Genomic DNA, 20,342 nt, shown 5'->3' on the forward strand with positions numbered 1-20,342 from the left:
TATTTATAGATAAATTTAGTTTTCTGATAGGACTATTAACTGCTTCATCATGCTTAATATCAAGCATTTCAATTTAATGTAACGAATTTATATATTTTTATAATGGAAAGATTATATACAAATGTTATTATTTTGTTTTATTTTATTTAATGTTATAATTTTCTTTCAAAATTATAAAATATTAAAATAATGTATAAATATTATAGATATTTTAAAATAAACTTTTTTTTACAAGAAATGCACACGTGATTGTTTAAAGTTGAGTATTATTTACGTGAAATCTTATAATCTTAAAGATTATAATGAAAAATTATAGATATATATATATAGATTATAATGAAAAAACTTTTTATATAATATTTTGTTAAATTTGTAAAGGAAGAGTCACATTTTGAAAATATCACATTTCGAAAATATTTAACTACGCGTACGTTATAAGCATTTTCTATTCAATTGTGTTATACTTAGCTTATATGTTCAAATTTTGTGATTGGTCAAAATCAAAAATTAATTTACTCCAATGACCAATCAAGAATGTCAAGAATCATTGACATAAATAAGATATAAGACATATGTTAAATAAAATTATTGATATAAAGACAAATACGTGATTGTTCTAATATTATATATGTCTTAATTCTTTTTACTGCTATAAATAATTGTAAAATAAATATTATTTGTACAAATAAAAATATATTTTTTAATTGATAATGAATACATCATGTGATTTAATCTGAAGATCATCCCTTATTTTCTATCGTTGATAGAGCCATCTACTGTAATGTTATATTACTAACGTTTTTATCATGCATAAACAAAATGATAATTATCTTTGTTAAAATACTGCAAGAGATTCCACGATTCTTGAAGACAGTTTTGTGTCAAAGTTATTGTGTTCATTATTGTATATTTGTTTTTTAGTTTTGTGATTTGTATAAAAAGAGATACACAATTATGATACATAATAGTAAAATATTTTAGTTGTGACACAATAAACATAAGTTTCCTCGGATTTTTAACTACAACTTTACGCGTAGTTTGAGCATAACCAATATGTCAGACGTTAAAAGTCTCGAATATCCAACATTGAAGGTATTTGATATTTTGATATTTATTTTAATTTAATTTTTTTTAAATCCTTAATGAAACATTGACAAATCTTTATAAATTATTTATATTATTCAAAGTTAATTTTATATCTAATTTCTACTTTAATTTCTATCATTTTTAAATACATAAAAATTTTATTATTATATATATTTAAATTGAGAAATAATATAACAATATAATATTCTATTTTTAGGTTCCTTATGAATTACTTAATAAAAAATTTCGTTTAGCTCAAAAAGTCATAGATAGAGAAGCTTCATATGTACAAACAGCAGCTAATGAATTAATGAAAGATAATAAAACATCTGTTCCTGCTGGGGAAATGAGCATATTATTAGGAGGAGTTGTAGAAAAACTTCAAACTTTAAAGAGAAAAGCACAAGAATCTATTGCAGAAGAGTTACAAGCAGGAATGGTTTGCAAAAGACGACTAGAACATTTAAAAGAACATGCTAATACTGCACCAAGTGTTGTGAATCAGTGGCGGCGACAAAGACTTGATAGAATGTTAATAGAATATTTCCTTCGTAAAGGTTATTATACAACTGCAACTAAATTAGCAGATAGTAGTGAGCTTAGAGATTTAACAAATATAGGTATGTTAATTATTAATATTATTTATCTGATTATCAAAATATAAATGATATTATTTATTTTATTTCATATTTTTAGATGTTTTTATGGTATCAAGAGAAGTTGAAGCATCTTTAGCAAATCATGAAACTGCAAGGTGTGTTGGATGGTGCTATGACAATCGATCTAAGTTAAGAAAATTAGGAAGTACTATGGAATTTAATTTACGTGTACAAGAGTTCATAGAATTAGTAAGACAAGATAGAAGGCTTGATGCTGTCAAACATGCTAGAAAATGTTTTACAAATTATGATGATTACCAGTTGCAAGAAATTCAATGTTGTATGGGACAATTAGCATTTCCAGCTAATACATCTCTTAGTCCATATAAAGATCTATTAGATGAAAAAAGGTAAAAGTTTTTTATTAAATTATTCTTTAATTCTTATTAAATTATTTATTGTTCAAATTTAAACTTTTATGTTTATTATTGTTATATTATTATATTAATATATAATATTTACAGATGGGATAGATTAATTGAACAGTTCAGACATGAAAATTATAGACTTTTTCAATTAGCAAGTCAAAGTGTTTTTACAGTAGCATTACAAGCAGGTCTATCAGCATTAAAAACACCTCAATGTTATAGTGCAAATAAAGAAGGTAGAAATCCAAATTGTCCAGTGTGCAATGAAGCTCTCAATGAGCTAGCAGTTCCATTGCCTTTTGCTCATTGTTCACAGTCAAGACTTGTTTGCAGTATTAGTGGAAAACCATTAAATGAATATAATCAACCAATGATGATGCCAAATGGATATGTATATGGAGAACAAGTAAATAAATTTGTATTTTATAATATATAATTATTAATTTACTAAATTAATTCATAATATTTTATTTTAGGCATTGGAAAAAATGGCTCAAGAAAATAATGGTACTGTAATTTGTCCAAAAACCAAAGAAGTGTTTCCATATAAAAAAATAGAAAAAGTGTATGTTATGTAATAATTATTGACTCAAACATAATTTGTATTATATCTGCGTTTCATACTATGTACCAATATTAACAAAAGAAATAACTTCTATTTTTAAGAAAATATTTTTTTGCAAATTTTCTTTATGATCATCTACTAGAATAAAATGTGATATAAACAAATAATGTGTGGAAAACGTTCTAGTTTTTCGATATAAAAAGATATACAAATTATTATTATAATGTAGTTGGATATTAAACATAAAATCAGATTTTTGTCCTTATTCATTTATTTAACATTATCTCTACAATAAATTGAACAATTAAAACAATTCCATAAATCTATGTTTCAAGACATATTCTATAACCATGAACTTTGTAAGTATATTACAATGATTTATATTTATATTTATATTTTGCATGCCCAAACATTTTAACATAACATGAAATTTATATTAACATTAGCGTAAATCTGATTGCTACTTTGTTATATAATTTTCTCTTTCATTTTTATATAAAAACAGATCGTCATTATATCATCATTTAAATATTTTTTCATAATAATTTTTTTATAATAATTGTATATCTTAATGAAGAAAGTCTAATCTACTTAATGATATGCATTAAGCAATTTTAGATGAAACATGTTTATAAGTGAATCAATATAAAAATATCCTTTCTATGCTCTATCAGCTTTAAATTCAATGATCTTTCATTCATTGATTTTACTGAATTTTATAATTTATTGTCTGAATTGCTTCATGTAGAAGATTGTCCTTCTAGGAATTCGGATTCTAGGTTTTAGAATAAATTTTGTGGTCAATATGGGGTGCAATATTTGAGGTAATTTAAGGTTTTTTGTTATAAAGATTTGTTTATAAATATGTGATTTTGATAATCAATTCAGAGCATAAATAGAAAATGTATAGAAATATTAGTTTTATATATGTGAATTAATAGAAATAGAGAATAAACAGTATTATAAATAGTAAAACTATATGGCTTAGAAGATAGTGTACATAATAAAAGTGCTGAGATTTGTAATTGTCACATGTTATTACATGTGGAAGCACTTAGATAATATTTACAAATCTTAGTAAATTCATTCAATAAAAATTTAATGATGTATACTTTTGTTTTTTATAATGAAAATATCACATGTACCTATATGTACATATGAGTTAATATAAGAATAATTTTAAGTTTTATCATTTATTAATATAATTTCGAATTTATTATATTTAATATAACAATAAAATAGTATACATCAATAACAAAATAACGAAAATACATTTTTCATTTAATGTAAAACAATTTTACAAAACAGCATTTTATAAAATTAAGATAAAATTTAAATATATATATATTGTAAATATATGATATAAATATTATATGAAATCTTATTGAGCTTATTTAAACATGCAATTTTGTGCTAGTATACACACTGCCTTAATCTTTTTTTTAATATACAGCATGTTAATTAAATAAAAGAATATAATAAGCTCAAAATATTATATTATAAAAACATTTTTAAATAAAGAATAATAAGTAAAAATACAAAATAATATAGTGTAATTAGTGTATATATTAAAACTGATATTAATCAGAGCATTCCCAAATTATTTATATTTTGTATAATATTATGACTTTTAAAACATTTTTAATTGTTTAAAATTGATTACGTTTAAAAACATAAATAACAATTATATTTTAATATTTTAATATTTGTAATTATTCATAAGTTGACCAAGAAAATTAGAATAAAATTAATATATCAAAACATATAAAACATAAAATGTATATTTTATAATGAGATTTCTAAAGATAACACAACCTTTTATATTACTCAAAGTAAAAGTATAATTTTATAAAATATAATAAAATAATTAAATTAAAGAAAAACTATTCTATGCAAAATATTTATGTACCTTGATAAAAAAACATATTATCGAATATATATAAATATATATATATATATATATATATATATATATATTTTGATAACACTAAATCTTTTAACTTACTTATTACAATTAGCACATTACTGAGCATTTAACAAAGAAGAAAATGATTTTCCATTTCAACATCTTTGTCATCTAAATAGGACATAACTCAGTCCTAAGTTTTGTTAGTACGAAAAGTTAATAAACCACAGTCTTATTATAAATTTGGTCTATATAAGTAACAATTGTTAAATGTACAGATCTTTTATGTGCTTATTTTAGCGGCTTCGAATTAACTCATGTATGTGAAAAACCTAATAATATATGATTATTAAGGCTTATTGGTCCAATTTAGTAGTAATAGTTTCATTGGGGCAGTGATTAAACATTAATATCATTAATATGATAATAGTGCAATAACAGATTTCTATTTTTTGCTTTAAACTTTAAACAGTTCATTATGAAATATTAGATTATATTAAATTTGACGATATAAACTCGATTTTTGAGGTACTATTTAATATTCTGATTATCTTTCCTCCCTTCCTTCGTTTAAATATTATAACAAAAATTATTTTAAATAATAATTAAACAAATAAAAATTATTAATATTTTACTTTATGAAATCATAATGACATTATAATGACATAAAATTTATTTTCAGCTTCATTCTTCCAAGTATTAAAAAATCTATTAAAAATAAATAGTGTAAATTCAAAATTGAATTGTACTTTATGTTGAACTCTAATTTTGTTTTTTTGTATTCTTTTGATTTTTCAATATGAATGTGTTCAAAAATGGATTAATATTCTATCATTAAATCTTGTACACATTAAGATAATTCAAAAGATATATTTGCTACCAAAATAGGCATGACCATAGAAAACAATATTCCAGTAAAAATTCCTGTAATTAATGATGCTGCCCCAAACATGCCAGCTGTTGCCATGTATTGAGAATCTACCATTCTAAAATAAAAGTTCCATCTCTAATATTTTTGTTATCAAAAATATAAAAAGAATTTTTTTTTATTTTATAAATCTCACCTTGGACAATACATCATAGATAAAGAAGAAAAATAACCACTACTTATTCCCATTGTAATGGCGATTAAAAAATAAATCCAATCATTATTAATATATACTGGTAATGTTCTTAAAATACCTTTTGGTTTGTAATTACATAATAAAAACAATGGTATATATAAAATACGTAATGCAACTGGGATTATTAAGTACCTCTTACTAGGCTATGAGAAAAAAATAATAAAAATTAGTGATTATATTAAGTATTTAATGAATTTTATAAAAAAATTGACTCACCCATTGAACCAATGATGCAATTGAACTACCAATTAGAGCTGTAATGTTGAATGTGAGGAAACACATGACAGTACTATAATAATCTGGTGGAACTATGAAGTTAGGATCCGAACTTATTATATCAGAATGAACAGATGGAAACAAAGAAAGAGTTACAAAAAATATAAAAAATGTATTGAAACATTGAGGAAAACACTGTTTGAATATTTTCCAATAAGGTAATGTATCATGTTTGCCTCTTGTACTATTTTCTAATTGTCTTTTATTTATTCCTTTTTGATGCAATAATTCACAATACCGGTAAAATCTCTATAATCAATAATAATTTATGTAAAAAATTAGTCTTAATTTTGTAATAAAATTTATAATAAAAAATATAATTCTTACATTTATTGGAAGTGCAAAATAAGTATCAAAGCATGCAAGAAGAATAAACAATGCTGTTATAAAATAATATATTGCCGCAGTCCGAGCATTTGGTGCCATATATTGAGCAAGAAAATTAATTATTGCTGTAAATGTTCCACTTATATTCTGAAAATAACATAGGATAATTTCAATATGAATATATCACATAATTTTATCATAAAATTGTATAAGATGATATTTACAGTGCCTAGGATAACAGCTCCTGTGTACTTTGTAGGTAACTTTGCCACCATACCAAACACAGAGTTTTGGTAAATTCCATTAGCAGCTGAAAGATATTTCATAAATAAAGATTATTTAAATAAAAACATAGATTTGAAAAAGTAAAAAAAAGTAAAAAATGAATGTACCTTAAAATAATTTTTTAATAAAGTATAATTTATTTAAAATATTATATAATTGATTCTTATTTTGGAATTTCTATAAAAATAATTTTATCTTACTGTTTAATATAATAACAGAAATCATGGTAATCCAGAAAAAGGCACCTGGCCAATCAGAGCTATCAGTCATTGCCAAAATAACGGTACATACAAATATTAAAACTTGTATGAAAATGCCCCATACTATACGTGTTGTCAAATTGCCACTAAAAGAACCAAAAAATTATATTCACAATTAAATATTAGTTTTTCATTAATTATCATATAATATATAAATTAAAAAATAAGTTTTTTATATTTTAATTAATAGATTAATAGGTAACATATATATAAAACATTAGATTGGAATTATTCAAAATATACACACCCAAATTGTATAAATACATTTAACCAATTAAATAATATATTTGGTATCTGTGCTGCAAATGCTAGGTATGAAAGAAAATTTGTAGCATAATTTGTTTCAATCCCTGTATATTCCTTAGATAATTTGTAATTAACAAAATACTAAAAGAATAATTAAAAATTTACAACTTATGTAAAATTAGTAAGACAAATATAAAAAAATATATTTTAAAGAATATAATGCATACATTTTTTGCTGTTATGAACATGTTCCATGGCATCAAAATTCCAATTCCATGAAGTATCATTATGCAGAATATTATATTTAATCTAAAATAACATATAAACAAACAAATGAAAACAAAATTTTTAATAAATTATATTAAAAATTGTATTTACCTATCTTTGGGAGGATTTAATTCAAGCTCTGCTTGATCCATTGTAACTCCTTTAAAATTTAATTCATCATCAGGTCTACCTGTACCTTCCCAACCAGGAGAAAGACGTACAGGCTCAGTACCTATAAAAACATTATGATTTGTACATATATATATTTAATCTTATTGTTAGTAGAATAATAGTACTTAGAACTATCTTAAGAACTTTACTAATGCTTCAATTTGAAGCAATTTATTAATTTAGTGATCATAATACAAGCATTTCATATATATATTACACTTATATGATTTGATATTTATATCTTAAATTTATATAACAGAATGGAAAAAATATATATGCATTTATCTTAATGATATAAATATTATATTGTAAAAGAAAACAAACATTAATTACCAGTTGGAATTTTAAAAGTATTATATGAAGTTTTAATGTAACCTGAGGACAAAGACATTCATATATTGTATTCCATATCTGCTTAAATCATATTCCTGTGTAACATACATAATATTATGGTATTGTAATAATAAAAATAAGAAAAAATATTATGGAATTATAAAATTAAATGATAAATTAAATACAAATAATATTAGAAAAATTTATGTTAATGATTAATATTAATGATGAAATAATCTCAAATAATTTTAATTTATTAATAAATTTTAATTAACTCAAAATATATACATATATTATTTTATAATGATATAATATTTACATTTTATTTTATAATAAAATATATATTTATTAATATTTCTCATATATTTTGAGTTAACAAAAGTTATATTTTATATAAAACAAAACATTTTAACATATATAACATATGCAGACAGTGCTGAATTTTTTATATTTTTTTTTTTCAATTAAAAGATTATAATAAAATATAATATTATGTATTAAATATAAACAAAACTATTCTAATTTTTATTTAATATAAAAATTTGTATTATTTTATTCCATTGTATTATTATATGTTATTTCATTACATATATATTATACCAAATATAATATTTATTTATGATAAAAATGATTTCTAAAAAAAGACACATTTTTTAAAATTTTTTTTAAAAATATTATTTACTGCATAATAATAAAAAATTTCATAAATTTTGAAAGAAAAACCTGAAATATTTTGTATATTTAGAAAAATATCTTTAATAAATCTTAAATATATTTAATTATTAATAAAAATAGTATTAATTATTTATCTTAATTTTTTGATAAAATTAAATTATTAAAATAATAATTAAATTGAAAAAGTGCAAAATGATTTAATATCAAATAATTTCAATATAATTTAACAAATATATTAATTCAATAATTCATATATTATAATATATAATATATGAAAATAACACTTAACATTTGATAATATAAAAAAAAAATTATTTTCTTCAAAAATGAATTTGAATATCTCACAAAATATAATATTAAATGTTTGAAAATTGATGTTCAAAGTGAATTATGTAAATCTTCACTACCAAGAGACCGGTTTGGTAAAATATTTGTAATGAAATTAAAAAAAAAAACTCTCACTTCTAAGAAGAGTAAAAATTCTTAGCATTTAAAATAGAGCGAAACGGAAACAATTCTTAAAGATAAAGAAAAAAATATGGTTAAGAAAGGAAATAGTATATACCTTTCGCGGGTACGATGCGTGTTCCATTCGAATCTTTTAACAAAGTCTGTTCTTCGGGACCTACACTGAATTCCTTCTTTGTATAACTACCCGCCATTTTTTCACAGTTTTTAAACTTAAATCAGATTAAGAATAGTATAATGTTAAAAATTAATGCACTATGTATTATTTTTGTAGAAATAAATTTTCAATAGTTATTTTGTCTGAATGCTGTTTCTAATTTATTAGGCGGACGGATATTATTCAAAATTCAAATAATTATTAGATAACTTAAATTATAAGAAAATATTTAATTTGCATTTGTAGAGTTCTTCCAATTCTTTTTGGATTTCGTTTCGGAATAAAAAAATTTCACAAATTGGTATTAATATTACTGCATATCCAGTAATTAAAGCTTTACAGTTATGAATAGAACTGTTCTCCAACGTGAAAGACATACCATCTTTCTGCTTTATTTTTATAGGTTAAGATAAGATAGGGTTAGAGTTCGACAAGTGAGCTCCACACTGCGCGGAGATTCATGAACTAAGTTCGAGATGTTGCGATACGCGCGCAATGTTTAATATTTAAATTAACAAATACAAAAAAGTTTAGTATGATATATACAATTGATATACCTAATAGTAAAGCAATTATTGCTTCTTCATTTATATATGATGATGTATGATGAATTAACATATTGAATATTTTTACAGGAATATATAAAAAATAGTATATATATATATATATAATATTTTAATTTATAAATACGAATTATAATTATAAATTGATCCGCTATATAAAAAAATAAAATTTAAACGGAAATTGATCATATTGTAACTATTATTACAGATACACATAAAGATCATATGACGATTATATACATTTTTTTAAATGCAATCATGATGAACTTTTCGAAAAGATGTATTTATCAATTTCAATAATTTGCAATATTTTATTAAAGATCATTCTGAGTAACTTTTATATATATATATATATATTCGGCGATCGATTTTAATTTTCTTAGAGTTAGTTATATATAGAAATATTTTTCACATTATGTATTAATGCAACAAACTAATTAATTTAAATAAAAATTATATTAGATTTTGATTCTATGTAAGAAATGCTATGATCTTCTTGTAAATATTTGTGATATTTATTACGATTTTGTAAAATAATCATAGAAATTATATCAGAATTCGAAATATATTTCATTATGTTTTGCACACAATCTCGCGTGAAATTAAGACAGATTATGATATATAATATCATGATAGTTTGTTCACAAGATTTACGAAATATGAGATTATTCAGATGTAGCCTTTCACAGAATTTATACGTAAAATAATTAGAAGAAAACAATATAAATTAAAACAATATAAATTTTCTTCTTCAGAAGAATATACATATACATATAAATATATATATATTTTTTTAATTATTGGAATTCGATTTCTCTTTTTTATTTAATTTTGATTTAATTTATTTATTGAAGTTCTACCTAGAAATAAAAATATTCTAGGAAGCTTGCTAAACTTATAGATTTTTTATCATGTTATCTTCAATTAACAAATTTAAATAATAATCTATTGATCTAGAATAAGGCTATCTTTCCATGAGTTATTTGATTTTATTAGTTAAATTAAATAAGAAAATAGCTATTATAAGACAGCTATTTACAATAAAATATATAATAATATATAATGTGAAAAATATGTTTGTTTATAACTCAAAAAAAAAACTTAATTATTGTGTACATATATAGAAAAATATAGTTTAAAATAATATTTTTAACAATATATTTTAACAATATAATCATTGAGAATACATTTTTTAAAAAAATTTATCATAATTACATTTAAGAAAATATATATCATTTTAATATGACTTTTATATGTTTATTTACAGAAAAATTAAACACACTAGATTATGTTCTTTTTTAAAATCATTCAATTTTTGTTTGAATCATTTCTTACATTTCTTACAATTTACAAGTAAATATTTCATATTTATGAAATAATTAATTATTAGATAAACTAATATTAGATACATTGATATATTTGGAGTGATTCACATTTCTTTTACAAAAATTATTAACTTTTTTATATTTAAAATTGGATATTTTACATTTATGCAAATAAAGAAAATATAATTTAAGGTTATATTTTATATTAGATAATAGAAGAGAGATTATGGTCTTCATTTCATGTTTAAATATAAAATTATAAATATTTTTTTTTAAATACTTTAAATATGTTATATTATATTTTTATATATAATTTTTAAAATGAAAATCATGAATTTTGTTTTTTTAAATATTCTTATTAACTCCAAGTTTCAACTTGATATCGATTTTCATTTTCTAATCGCTTAACAAAATTTTCTGCATCTTTTTGAGTTGATTTGGTCATATCTTTGACTAAATTAATAAATTCTTCGCGAACACAATTTGGCATATTTTTAGAATTACCTGCTAGATAAATGTTACCATTGTTACTAAGAAACTCCCAACAAAGTGTTTTCTGGTCATGTATAATATGTTGTACATATCTGAAATATTTATAAAAAATTATAAAAGTTATTTAAGTAAAAATATAAATAATACATATAAATATGAATAATTTAATAATTACACAATTTACACCGTTTTATTATAAAATTTAAAAGAAATTAACTTACATCTTATGTTCTTGATCTCTGGAAAAGGCACAAAATAAATTTAAACCCTTTTTCAGTGATAAACATTCAAAATCATCTTTACAATGATAATCTTTTTCCTTGTTTCTACAACCAAAAAAAAGAATACAATTATTTAAATTGTCATCTAATGCAGATTTATCCAATAGAGCTGAACGAAATGGTGCAATTCCTGTTCCAGGACCAATAAATATCATTGGCTTATTATATTCAAATTTAAATGTTCCTTTTTGCATCCAAAATATTATTTTATCATTCTTTACTAAATTTGCTAACCAATTTGAACATAATCCATATCTTGGTTCTACTAATTTTGTCTTATATTTTACTACAGCCACCAAGAGATGAATTTCATTTTTAGTAATTCTTAAACTTGAAGCTATGCTAAAAGCACGAGGTTTTATGGGAGACATAATTTCAAATAATAGTTTTATATTTAATTTACTAGTTGTATGAGGAAAATCTGCAAATAATTCTAAAATATTTCTTCTTGGTCTATTAATATAATTATAGAGCTCTTCTTGACCATTTGCTGTTGTAAATTCATATAACTTTTCCTTTTCTAATTTATTTTCACTGATAAAAAATAATAGTTGCATTGTAGATCTACGTGGTTTAAAGCTTAAATCCCAGTATTGTTCTACAATTTGATATAGAGTTAGTGTTTGTTTTAAAACATTAGGTACTTTAATTTCTTTTTCAGATATTTGAATTAATATATCTGGATTTAATTGTACATTATTATCATTAAATATATTGAAAAATCTTTCAATTTGTTTCTGAGAATTTTTAGGTCTAATATATATTATATCTCCAGGTTGATAATTAATGTTATCTGATTGAAATTTAATTAATCTAACATCTTGAAAATGATCTTGTGCTGTAGTTCTTATATTTCCAATTATTGTACCTACTTTAATTTCATTATTTATATATATTTCTTCCATAAAAATATCATGACTTGAACAATATTCATTATTTAAGGAATTTTTATTTATTTCAGAAATATGAAATCTTTCAATTATGTTATTTTTATTATTCTCTGTAATTATATCTGTTGTAGAAATATTAAATGTATTAGTAATTTTCATCCACATTTGTTCTAACCATGGATCAACAACAGCATCTATCCCTAAATCATGTTGATCATCTGCTAATCCAAGAGATATTAATTCCTTTGCTCCTAATTGCATTAATCTTTTATTTAATTTTTTTGCTGCAAAATTAAATTTTTGATAGGAACTGTCACCTAAACCTAATATTCCATAATTTAAATTAATAAGCAATGTAGTTGGCAAATTTTTTCGTAATAGAAATCTCCAAAATTGTCTCATATTATTAGGAGGATCACCTTGACCTGTTGTTGCAACTACAAATATTATTATTTTTTCTGAATCGATATCTTGTATATTATAATCATTCATTGTAGAGACATTACTTTCTAATCCTTTTCTGAAATAAATAGATTTTTGTAATAAAACTGCTTATAATTACTATCTTTAATTATGAAATAAAAAATGAATAATAAACAAATTTTCTAATAATTAATAATTTCAAACTTTCTAATTGCGAAATAAAATATATTTTTATGTATATAATAGAGGGAAATAACAAAACCTTTTGGCATTTTTCCAAATTTGTTCAGCCACATCTTGTGCAGTACCTGTCTCACTACCATACAATATTGTAATTTTCATGTTTTTTATGAAAAATTTTTTAATATAAATCTTTTCGAAAAGAATATTTTATCATCAATGATCTCAATACACCATTATGTTAGCAATTTTCAGCTGATATATTATGACGTCATTGGTCATTCAATATACGATATCTGGAGAAACATACGTAAATTTTATGAACAGGGTATGTAAATTATAAAAATAACAAAATTTTTTTTTTGTATTAAATATATTTCACATATGGTAACGATCTTACTTAATCAAATGTCAAGGATAGGTGTCTAGGCTAAGTCCCATTTGGCGCTTGGCCCAAGATATTTATAAATAAAAAATAGTTTTCCGTATACATTATATGAAATGATTTATCATAAATATTGTACACCTTAATCATCGTTAATTATTAAAGATATATACTATAACTTCAATAAATTATTATAATTTTAAAACATTAAAAGTAATTGAATGTTTTGAAATCGATATAAAAATGTAAAAAATTAAAATGAGAAAAGTTTGCAATACATCTTCAAAAACCGGAAACTAATATGACTATCAGTGTAACCATAATATAAAATGTTAAAAACTATTTATTATATTTTATAATTAAAATATCTATGTATAAATTCTAATTGTTTTTATAGATAAGTTACTTTAAAATAAATAAACGACTGCTAATTAAAATGCTTATGAATGAATTATGTGATGTAACTGCGTGTGAAATGTCGACTTTTTATAAATAAAATGATGTTGGTAGCATTGATATCTGTTTGCGAATGATTGTCAAAACCTATTTTCTCAACGAAGTCCGCAGTTTTGCATGCTAGTTCGTAGGAAAACATCATGACTGCGTTCGATTCGTAGAAAGGAAAGAGGCGCAAAGTGCAGCCGTGAGAAAGATAGCGCATCTGTTTTTGAGGAGTGAGTGAGTGCAGAGAAAGGTTTCTCGTCTCGTTTCGCTCGTCGCGTTTCACCCGTTCGACGAGTGACGTGCCTCGGGTCTTCGTCGGTAGGGAAAAAGATTATTTCGATTTTAACGCAGAGAGAAGACGCGGGTTTTCGTCCTCGCGAAAAATTTATTACGCGATCGTGTCTTAACCTTTTCTATTGTTAAATGTGATTAAAGTGTGGGCTGTTGGCCGTAGTGTGTGATTTCTGCGACCCACGATTGTCCTCTCGTCACTTTCGCAGCAATCGACCGATGCATAGTACTTCGATGGAGCTTATTCGCGCGTGACAGCAACTTTCGGGACACCAGGCTCGACATTTGCCAGGTAGTCCCAATTCCGATTTACCACGTGTATCAGCTTTGCATTATTTTGAAAATTGTGTTCACATTTTTCTTTGACGCGACGCTTGCACGATTAAAAGCGGCCAGAGGTCAGTCACATTTTAAACTTTGGTTACAGTTTACCGCGTTTTGAAATGTTTAGCCTTGTCAAGGAATTCAGTATCATGTTTCTTTAGAAACGTACGTTTACATACTCTTCGCACACTGTCATTATTCTTACATTTGTTATATATATTATTTCTATGTGATTAATATTTATCTATGTAAATAAATTGCCTCTTAATAAGTTTTTTTATTTTGTTATTTGTGGATATAAATCTTTTGTTAAAAGTACAAAATTATTTAAGTTAATAAAATTGATACTTATTTTTATTTAATGATATAATATATATTTATTTGTATGTACATGTTATTTTTCATTAGTCATATCTTTTCTTTTTTTTTTCTTTACAGATTTTGGTAGCTGTCTACATTTACATTACTGTGGCAGCTTTTATTTTCTTATATATGATCAACATGTATACCACATGACATGAACTTCATTCTATGACAAGTACATAATATCATTAATATTTATGGAAATTATCTTTGTCACATTTTATGACATAAAATATGAAAAATTTTATTACTATATGCAATAACAATTTAACAAGTATTTAATGTAATTTTTGACACCACATTTATGCTTTATAAATACTTTTAAATAGTGTATGAACACACATTGTCTATGCATTAAAGACAATAGTATTTACATAATAAAGGGCCATATAGAGAAAATGAATAGCAGGCTTGAAGAACAAGAATCAAAATGGACATGTGAATATTGTACATATGAGAATTGGCCTTCATCATTGAAATGCACTATGTGCAGAGGTGCCAAACCTTTATTAGGGGAGGATATTTATCGCCTACGAGATCCAAGTCCACAAAGGTCTGGATCAAATGTTGCATCTGGTCCAGTAACTCATTTAAGCCCAACAGATTCTTTCAATCTTAGTTCTCAAAATGTTCCATTGGGAAAATGGTCATGTGCAATGTGTACCTATCTTAATTATCAAAATACCACACGTTGTGTTCAGTGTGGAAATAGAAAACCTACGGGTCTTAATCAATCAATACACTCTATAGCCTCAAATTTGCATGAACACCTAGCACCTCTTAGGCTAGGAGATCCACCACCAAACTCAGGATCAAATCCTCCTCCAATAAACTTACATCCAGAAAGATATTATAATTTACAAGCTAATTTACATCCTGAGAAGTGGTCTTGTCTTGTGTGTACTTATGAAAATTGGCCAAAAGCCACAAAGTGTGTGATGTGTGGTAATCCTAAAGAAAAAGATAGAAGAGATAGAACAACCAATAACATGGGTGTTATTTTACCAAGCCCAGAAAGAGATCATAGCCAACGAAATTTACCTTCTCCACCTCATGCACCATATATTCATCAAACCCAAAGAGATGAAAATTTGGCAGTAGGACGAAGGTAAATTTATTTTTTATATTTTTTCTAATAATAATTCTTTTTTTATATTTCTATATATGATAATCAATAATTAATGAAAATATTTTAATAGAATTAGAAAAAAATATACTATAAATTTTTTTGTATTGTAGGAATTCACATAGATATCCTGATACCAGAAATGATAATATATCAACTCCTCAATCCCCTAATAATTGTGACTATGAACGTAGACTAAAACAATTAAGGCGTCACACTGATTGGTGCTGGTTAAATGCGTGTCTTGGCATTGTGGAAGGTGATAATGCTCCTGTTGAAGCTTATTTGGCAAGTGGTGGTGATCCTGCTCGTCAATTGACGCATTCAGAAGTTTTACTTCTAAATAGAAGTAGTGCTTTTGATGTTGGACATACCTTAGTACATTTAGCTATTAGGTTTGTAAGAAGTAATGTAATTTTTCACAATGAATTTTTTTTCTGTTTTTAACTTATTTTATGTATATTAATAATTATATGTATATTCTTTGGCTATGTGTGTCAATTTATATATTACACATAGCAAAATAAATCAATTATCATTAAGAAAGATAAAATCTTTGAATTGTTTTTTATACAATTTTTTGGTATTTTTAACAGATTTCAAAGAGAAGATATATTAGCAACATTATTATCACAAATTGAAGGTTCTGGATCTGGAGTAAAAAGAGTACCAAGTTATGTTGCACCAGATTTGGCTGCTCAAATACGCAGACATGTCACTACTAGTATCCGATTACGCAAGGGTTCTTTCCCATGTTATTTCGTCACTGATATAGCTACATTTGCTTTGCCTGCTGAGGTTAATATGATATGATACTTTTTTCAGAATATTATGGGATATTAGTGTTAAAAATATTCATTTCTAATAAATTATATAAATTACTTATTTAAGTGAAAAATAAATTATTAGGTTGAAGATTTACCAAGTATAGTGCAAGAACAAATGTTGGAAGAATTATTAGATAAAGAAGCTCAACAGCAATTAGAAGGTGGTGGAGGAGAACCACCAGCATTAAATTGGTCTTTAGAAATTACTGAACGTTTAGGAAGTCGCTTACATGCACTTTGGAATAGATCTGCTGGAGATTGTTTATTAGATTCTGCAATGCAAGCTACTTGGGGTGTTTTCGATCGAGATAATGCTTTGAGAAGAGCTCTTGCTGATTCTTTACAACAAGCTGGTCAATTGTAAATAATTTTTATAATATTTTCGGTCATTGTTTTATAAATATAGCAATATATTTTTATCAATCTAGTTTTTATCCTCGATGGAGAGAATATGAAGCCTCTCAAGCATCTAGAATGTTGGATTTTACGTTAGAAGAGACTCAGTGGCAAGAAGATTGGGAAAGTTTATTAGCAACTGCTGCTCAACCAGGAAGTGCTTTAGAACAATTACATGTATTTGCACTTGCCCATATTTTGAGACGACCTATTATCGTTTATGGAGTTAAATATGTTAAAAGTTTTAGGGGCGAAGACATAGGTAGACATATGATAATATGATAAATATAATTTATATATATAAAAATATATAAAAATTATTATATTATTTTATTATAAAATTAAATAAAATATTTTTATATAGGTTATGCAAGATTTGAAGGTGTTTATCTTCCACTTTTATGGGAGCCTTCATTTTGTATTCGATCACCTATTGCTTTGGGTTATACACGTGGTCATTTCACGGCTTTAGTTCCAATCGAACCATATACGTCAACTAGAATACCACCTCTTTCGTCTCACGGTGGTGTAGGCTTAGGTGGTGGTAATAGTCCACTTCAACAGCTACAAATCCAAATGCAAACTACATTCATGCCATTAATGGATCGAGAACATAAACTTTTACCAATACATTTTCTAAGTCCGGAAGAAGTTGGTCGAGAAGAATCTATTTTGAAGGAATGGCTTGATGTATGTAGAACTGAAGGTGGTATTCTTGTTGCGCAACAAAAACTACACAAGAGACCATTATTAGTAGCACAAATGCTAGAAGAATGGCTAAATCATTATCGAAGACTCGCGTAAGTAATATTTATATAAGATATGTTAATATGTTAATATTTTTTTGATTACTTGCATATATATATATCTAAATTGCTTACTTTTTACTGTTACAGTCAAACTAACAACGCACCTTTTTTGAGACCAGCAGTTTTACAAGATTACAGTAGCGATGGAGATACAGAAGATGAATAACAAGGTGCAAGATTAAGTTATTAAAATTCAGCCGAGAAGACTTTTTTCAGAATTTTCTCAAAACTAATTGTAACACAAGATCTCAGAGATTCACAGTTTTCTGAATATAGCAGAAAAAAGTGTATGAATGTTATGATACACACACATTCATTGGCAATGTATCATCTTTGAATGATTTTTGTACATTAATATTGGTTATTGAACTATTGACGTCTAAAATCTTACCGATTCATAATATTTAATTATATCGGACGTTTATTCATTTTTACGAGTAGTTGCTATATTATTTTATTGTTACTTAATCACGAGACTACACAATAAGTAGTTCTGTTGCCAAAGTGCGGTTCTGGGTATCAAAGCAGTAAGTGAACGAACGAAATTTTGTTACGACTAATAGTGTTTTAATTAGAGTTAGTTTTTTCTCTCGATAAATTTGATTATTATCGAGGATATATAATATTAATTTTCACAATATGTTTATAACTAGAAAGTTATTAAACTATTGTGATTTTAATATTTATAAGAGTTCCTTTAACATGAGGCGATTAAGGTAAAGTGATCAATCTATATTATCTTCCATTTGAATACACTCATATCCATCAATAAAAATCAGATAATGATAGAATTCATCTTCATGAATTTACATTTTCATATCACTTTCATAAGAATCAATAGTATTAAAGTCATTTCTTGTCGAAATTTTCATAACATAAAAATTAGGAAAATATAAATCCAAGGCAAAGTTTTTAGTTTTTAATATTCTCGTGTAATTAATACAAGATTATTTTCTTTATTTAAAGGAAAGAATGCGATATTCAATGTATCATTTAATATTATTAATTCCATTGTAATTTCTCTGAGTTTCTTGGAGTTAAGAATTGGTGAACTACAAGTTAAACATAATGTTGGTTTAAAATATGTAGATTTTTCTACTTCTCGGTACAATGGATTATCAATTTCAATAAAATTGAGTCCAATTTATAGTCTCGTTAAATATAGGATTAGATTCCTATTCCTCATTGTTAAGAAATGTGATTTGAATCATTAACAGTTATAAATTTAGAGATTTCATTATGAGATTTTCATTAAAGATAAAAAAATTATATTTAAATTATAATTAAGCAAAACATCTGCGTAGAAAATATTGGACTTGTTTTTTGGTTGCTTTTATAAAATTGATATAAAAATTTGTACAGAATCAGCGTTGTCGCATATAAAAGGTAAACAAATTAAGAGCAAAAGGAGTTTTGTTCGTTAATTATGAAAAGAAAAAAAAAATAATAAAAATAAAAAATAAAAAAGGGGAAGGAATATTCGATAAAAAATGTAAATTAGAAAATTTATAAAGGTATAAGTATATGTATATTGGTCGCAATTTTTGTCTGATCATACGTGTGAAAGTACTCAGAGATTCTGGTACGGATCATGTGATTTTTAAGATAAGTAAATCTAAGGGCTGAAAAAAAAATTCTATAATCGTCCTTGGATCACTTGTTAATTCTGAGCTGTGTTAATATTAGTGTAAAAAGAGAGATGCGAAGTCGAGTTACAACGACACTTTTCTCTAACTAGAGACAGGTCGCAGCGTTGTACTTTTTCCATGGCTGCTTCCGATATATATATATATATATATATATATAAACATATATAAAGTACGCATTAAGTTGTACTTTTTCCTGTGTGAAAGAAGAAGAAGAAAGTATAAAATAAGAAGAAGAAAAATAGGAACAAGATAAAAATAATAAGATCAACATTGTGCGAGTGGCTTAATCATATACAATATAGTCATCATAAATTAACATATAGCAGTACAATAGAACTTTTATAAAACAAGGAGATAAAAAAAGGAAAAAATGACTATGAAAACAGAATAAGTAGTAATAG

At 24.4% G+C, this 20,342-nt stretch overlaps 3 protein-coding genes across 4 annotated transcripts; 2 read left to right on the forward strand and 1 right to left on the reverse strand.

Annotated features, from left to right (window-relative positions):
* The first annotated feature begins 843 nt into the window (after positions 1-843).
* Positions 844-2,947, forward strand: LOC122710468 (E3 ubiquitin-protein transferase MAEA). Its single transcript, XM_043928337.1, has 5 exons — positions 844-1,092; positions 1,304-1,706; positions 1,783-2,095; positions 2,210-2,519; positions 2,590-2,947. The coding sequence occupies exons 1-5, from the start codon at positions 1,054-1,056 to the stop codon at positions 2,689-2,691; spliced, it is 1,167 nt and encodes a 388-aa protein (XP_043784272.1). The 5' UTR covers positions 844-1,053; the 3' UTR covers positions 2,692-2,947.
* A 2,257-nt stretch (positions 2,948-5,204) lies between these two features.
* Positions 5,205-13,850, reverse strand: LOC122710488 (NADPH-dependent diflavin oxidoreductase 1-like). The gene is made up of 12 exons (XM_043928365.1): positions 13,410-13,850; positions 11,775-13,244; positions 11,566-11,645; positions 7,481-7,601; positions 7,330-7,411; positions 7,104-7,243; positions 6,797-6,942; positions 6,536-6,621; positions 6,312-6,458; positions 5,925-6,233; positions 5,649-5,851; positions 5,205-5,570 (listed from the first exon to the last, which is right to left on the reverse strand). The coding sequence occupies exons 1-12, from the start codon at positions 13,487-13,489 to the stop codon at positions 5,435-5,437; spliced, it is 3,000 nt and encodes a 999-aa protein (XP_043784300.1). The 5' UTR covers positions 13,490-13,850; the 3' UTR covers positions 5,205-5,434.
* Positions 13,851-14,253: 403 nt separating this feature from the next.
* Positions 14,254-19,926, forward strand: LOC122710473 (ubiquitin thioesterase trabid). 2 transcript variants are annotated; one of them, XM_043928347.1, is made up of 8 exons: positions 14,254-14,845; positions 15,210-16,242; positions 16,374-16,655; positions 16,857-17,058; positions 17,170-17,447; positions 17,516-17,745; positions 17,848-18,283; positions 18,380-19,926. In XM_043928347.1, exons 2-8 carry the CDS (start codon positions 15,467-15,469, stop codon positions 18,456-18,458), a joined length of 2,283 nt encoding a protein of 760 aa, XP_043784282.1. In that variant the 5' UTR covers positions 14,254-14,845; positions 15,210-15,466; the 3' UTR covers positions 18,459-19,926. The 2 variants fall into 2 exon arrangements, with proteins under 2 accessions (XP_043784282.1, XP_043784281.1); XM_043928346.1 differs by having other exon boundaries at positions 14,254-14,739.
* The last annotated feature ends 416 nt before the right edge of the window (positions 19,927-20,342 follow it).

This window comes from Apis laboriosa, unplaced genomic scaffold (assembly GCF_014066325.1).
Source record: "Apis laboriosa isolate Shangri-la unplaced genomic scaffold, ASM1406632v1 scaffold14687_cov151, whole genome shotgun sequence".
Classification (NCBI taxonomy): Eukaryota; Metazoa; Arthropoda; class Insecta; order Hymenoptera; family Apidae; genus Apis; species Apis laboriosa.

What these genes read in the sequence shown, in the direction of transcription:
- LOC122710468 (XM_043928337.1), top strand. Translation starts at nt 1,054, where the DNA reads ATGTCAGACGTTAAAAGTCTCGAATATCCAACATTGAAG. An exon ending in TCGAATATCCAACATTGAAG is followed by an intron (nt 1,093 to 1,303) that starts GTATTTGATATT and finishes TTCTATTTTTAG; the next exon opens with GTTCCTTATGAATTACTTAA. An exon ending in GATATGTATATGGAGAACAA is followed by an intron (nt 2,520 to 2,589) that starts GTAAATAAATTT and finishes ATTTTATTTTAG; the next exon opens with GCATTGGAAAAAATGGCTCA.
- LOC122710488 (XM_043928365.1), bottom strand. Translation starts at nt 13,489, where the DNA reads ATGAAAATTACAATATTGTATGGTAGTGAGACAGGTACTGCACAAGAT. An exon ending in ATTTGGAAAAATGCCAAAAG is followed by an intron (nt 13,245 to 13,409) that starts GTTTTGTTATTT and finishes TATTTATTTCAG; the next exon opens with AAAAGGATTAGAAAGTAATG. An exon ending in AATGTATTTATACAATTTGG is followed by an intron (nt 6,943 to 7,103) that starts GTGTGTATATTT and finishes TGGTTCTTTTAG; the next exon opens with TGGCAATTTGACAACACGTA.
- LOC122710473 (XM_043928347.1), top strand. Translation starts at nt 15,467, where the DNA reads ATGAACACACATTGTCTATGCATTAAAGACAATAGTATTTACATAATA. An exon ending in CATTTGCTTTGCCTGCTGAG is followed by an intron (nt 17,059 to 17,169) that starts GTTAATATGATA and finishes ATAAATTATTAG; the next exon opens with GTTGAAGATTTACCAAGTAT. An exon ending in TTACAACAAGCTGGTCAATT is followed by an intron (nt 17,448 to 17,515) that starts GTAAATAATTTT and finishes TTATCAATCTAG; the next exon opens with TTTTTATCCTCGATGGAGAG.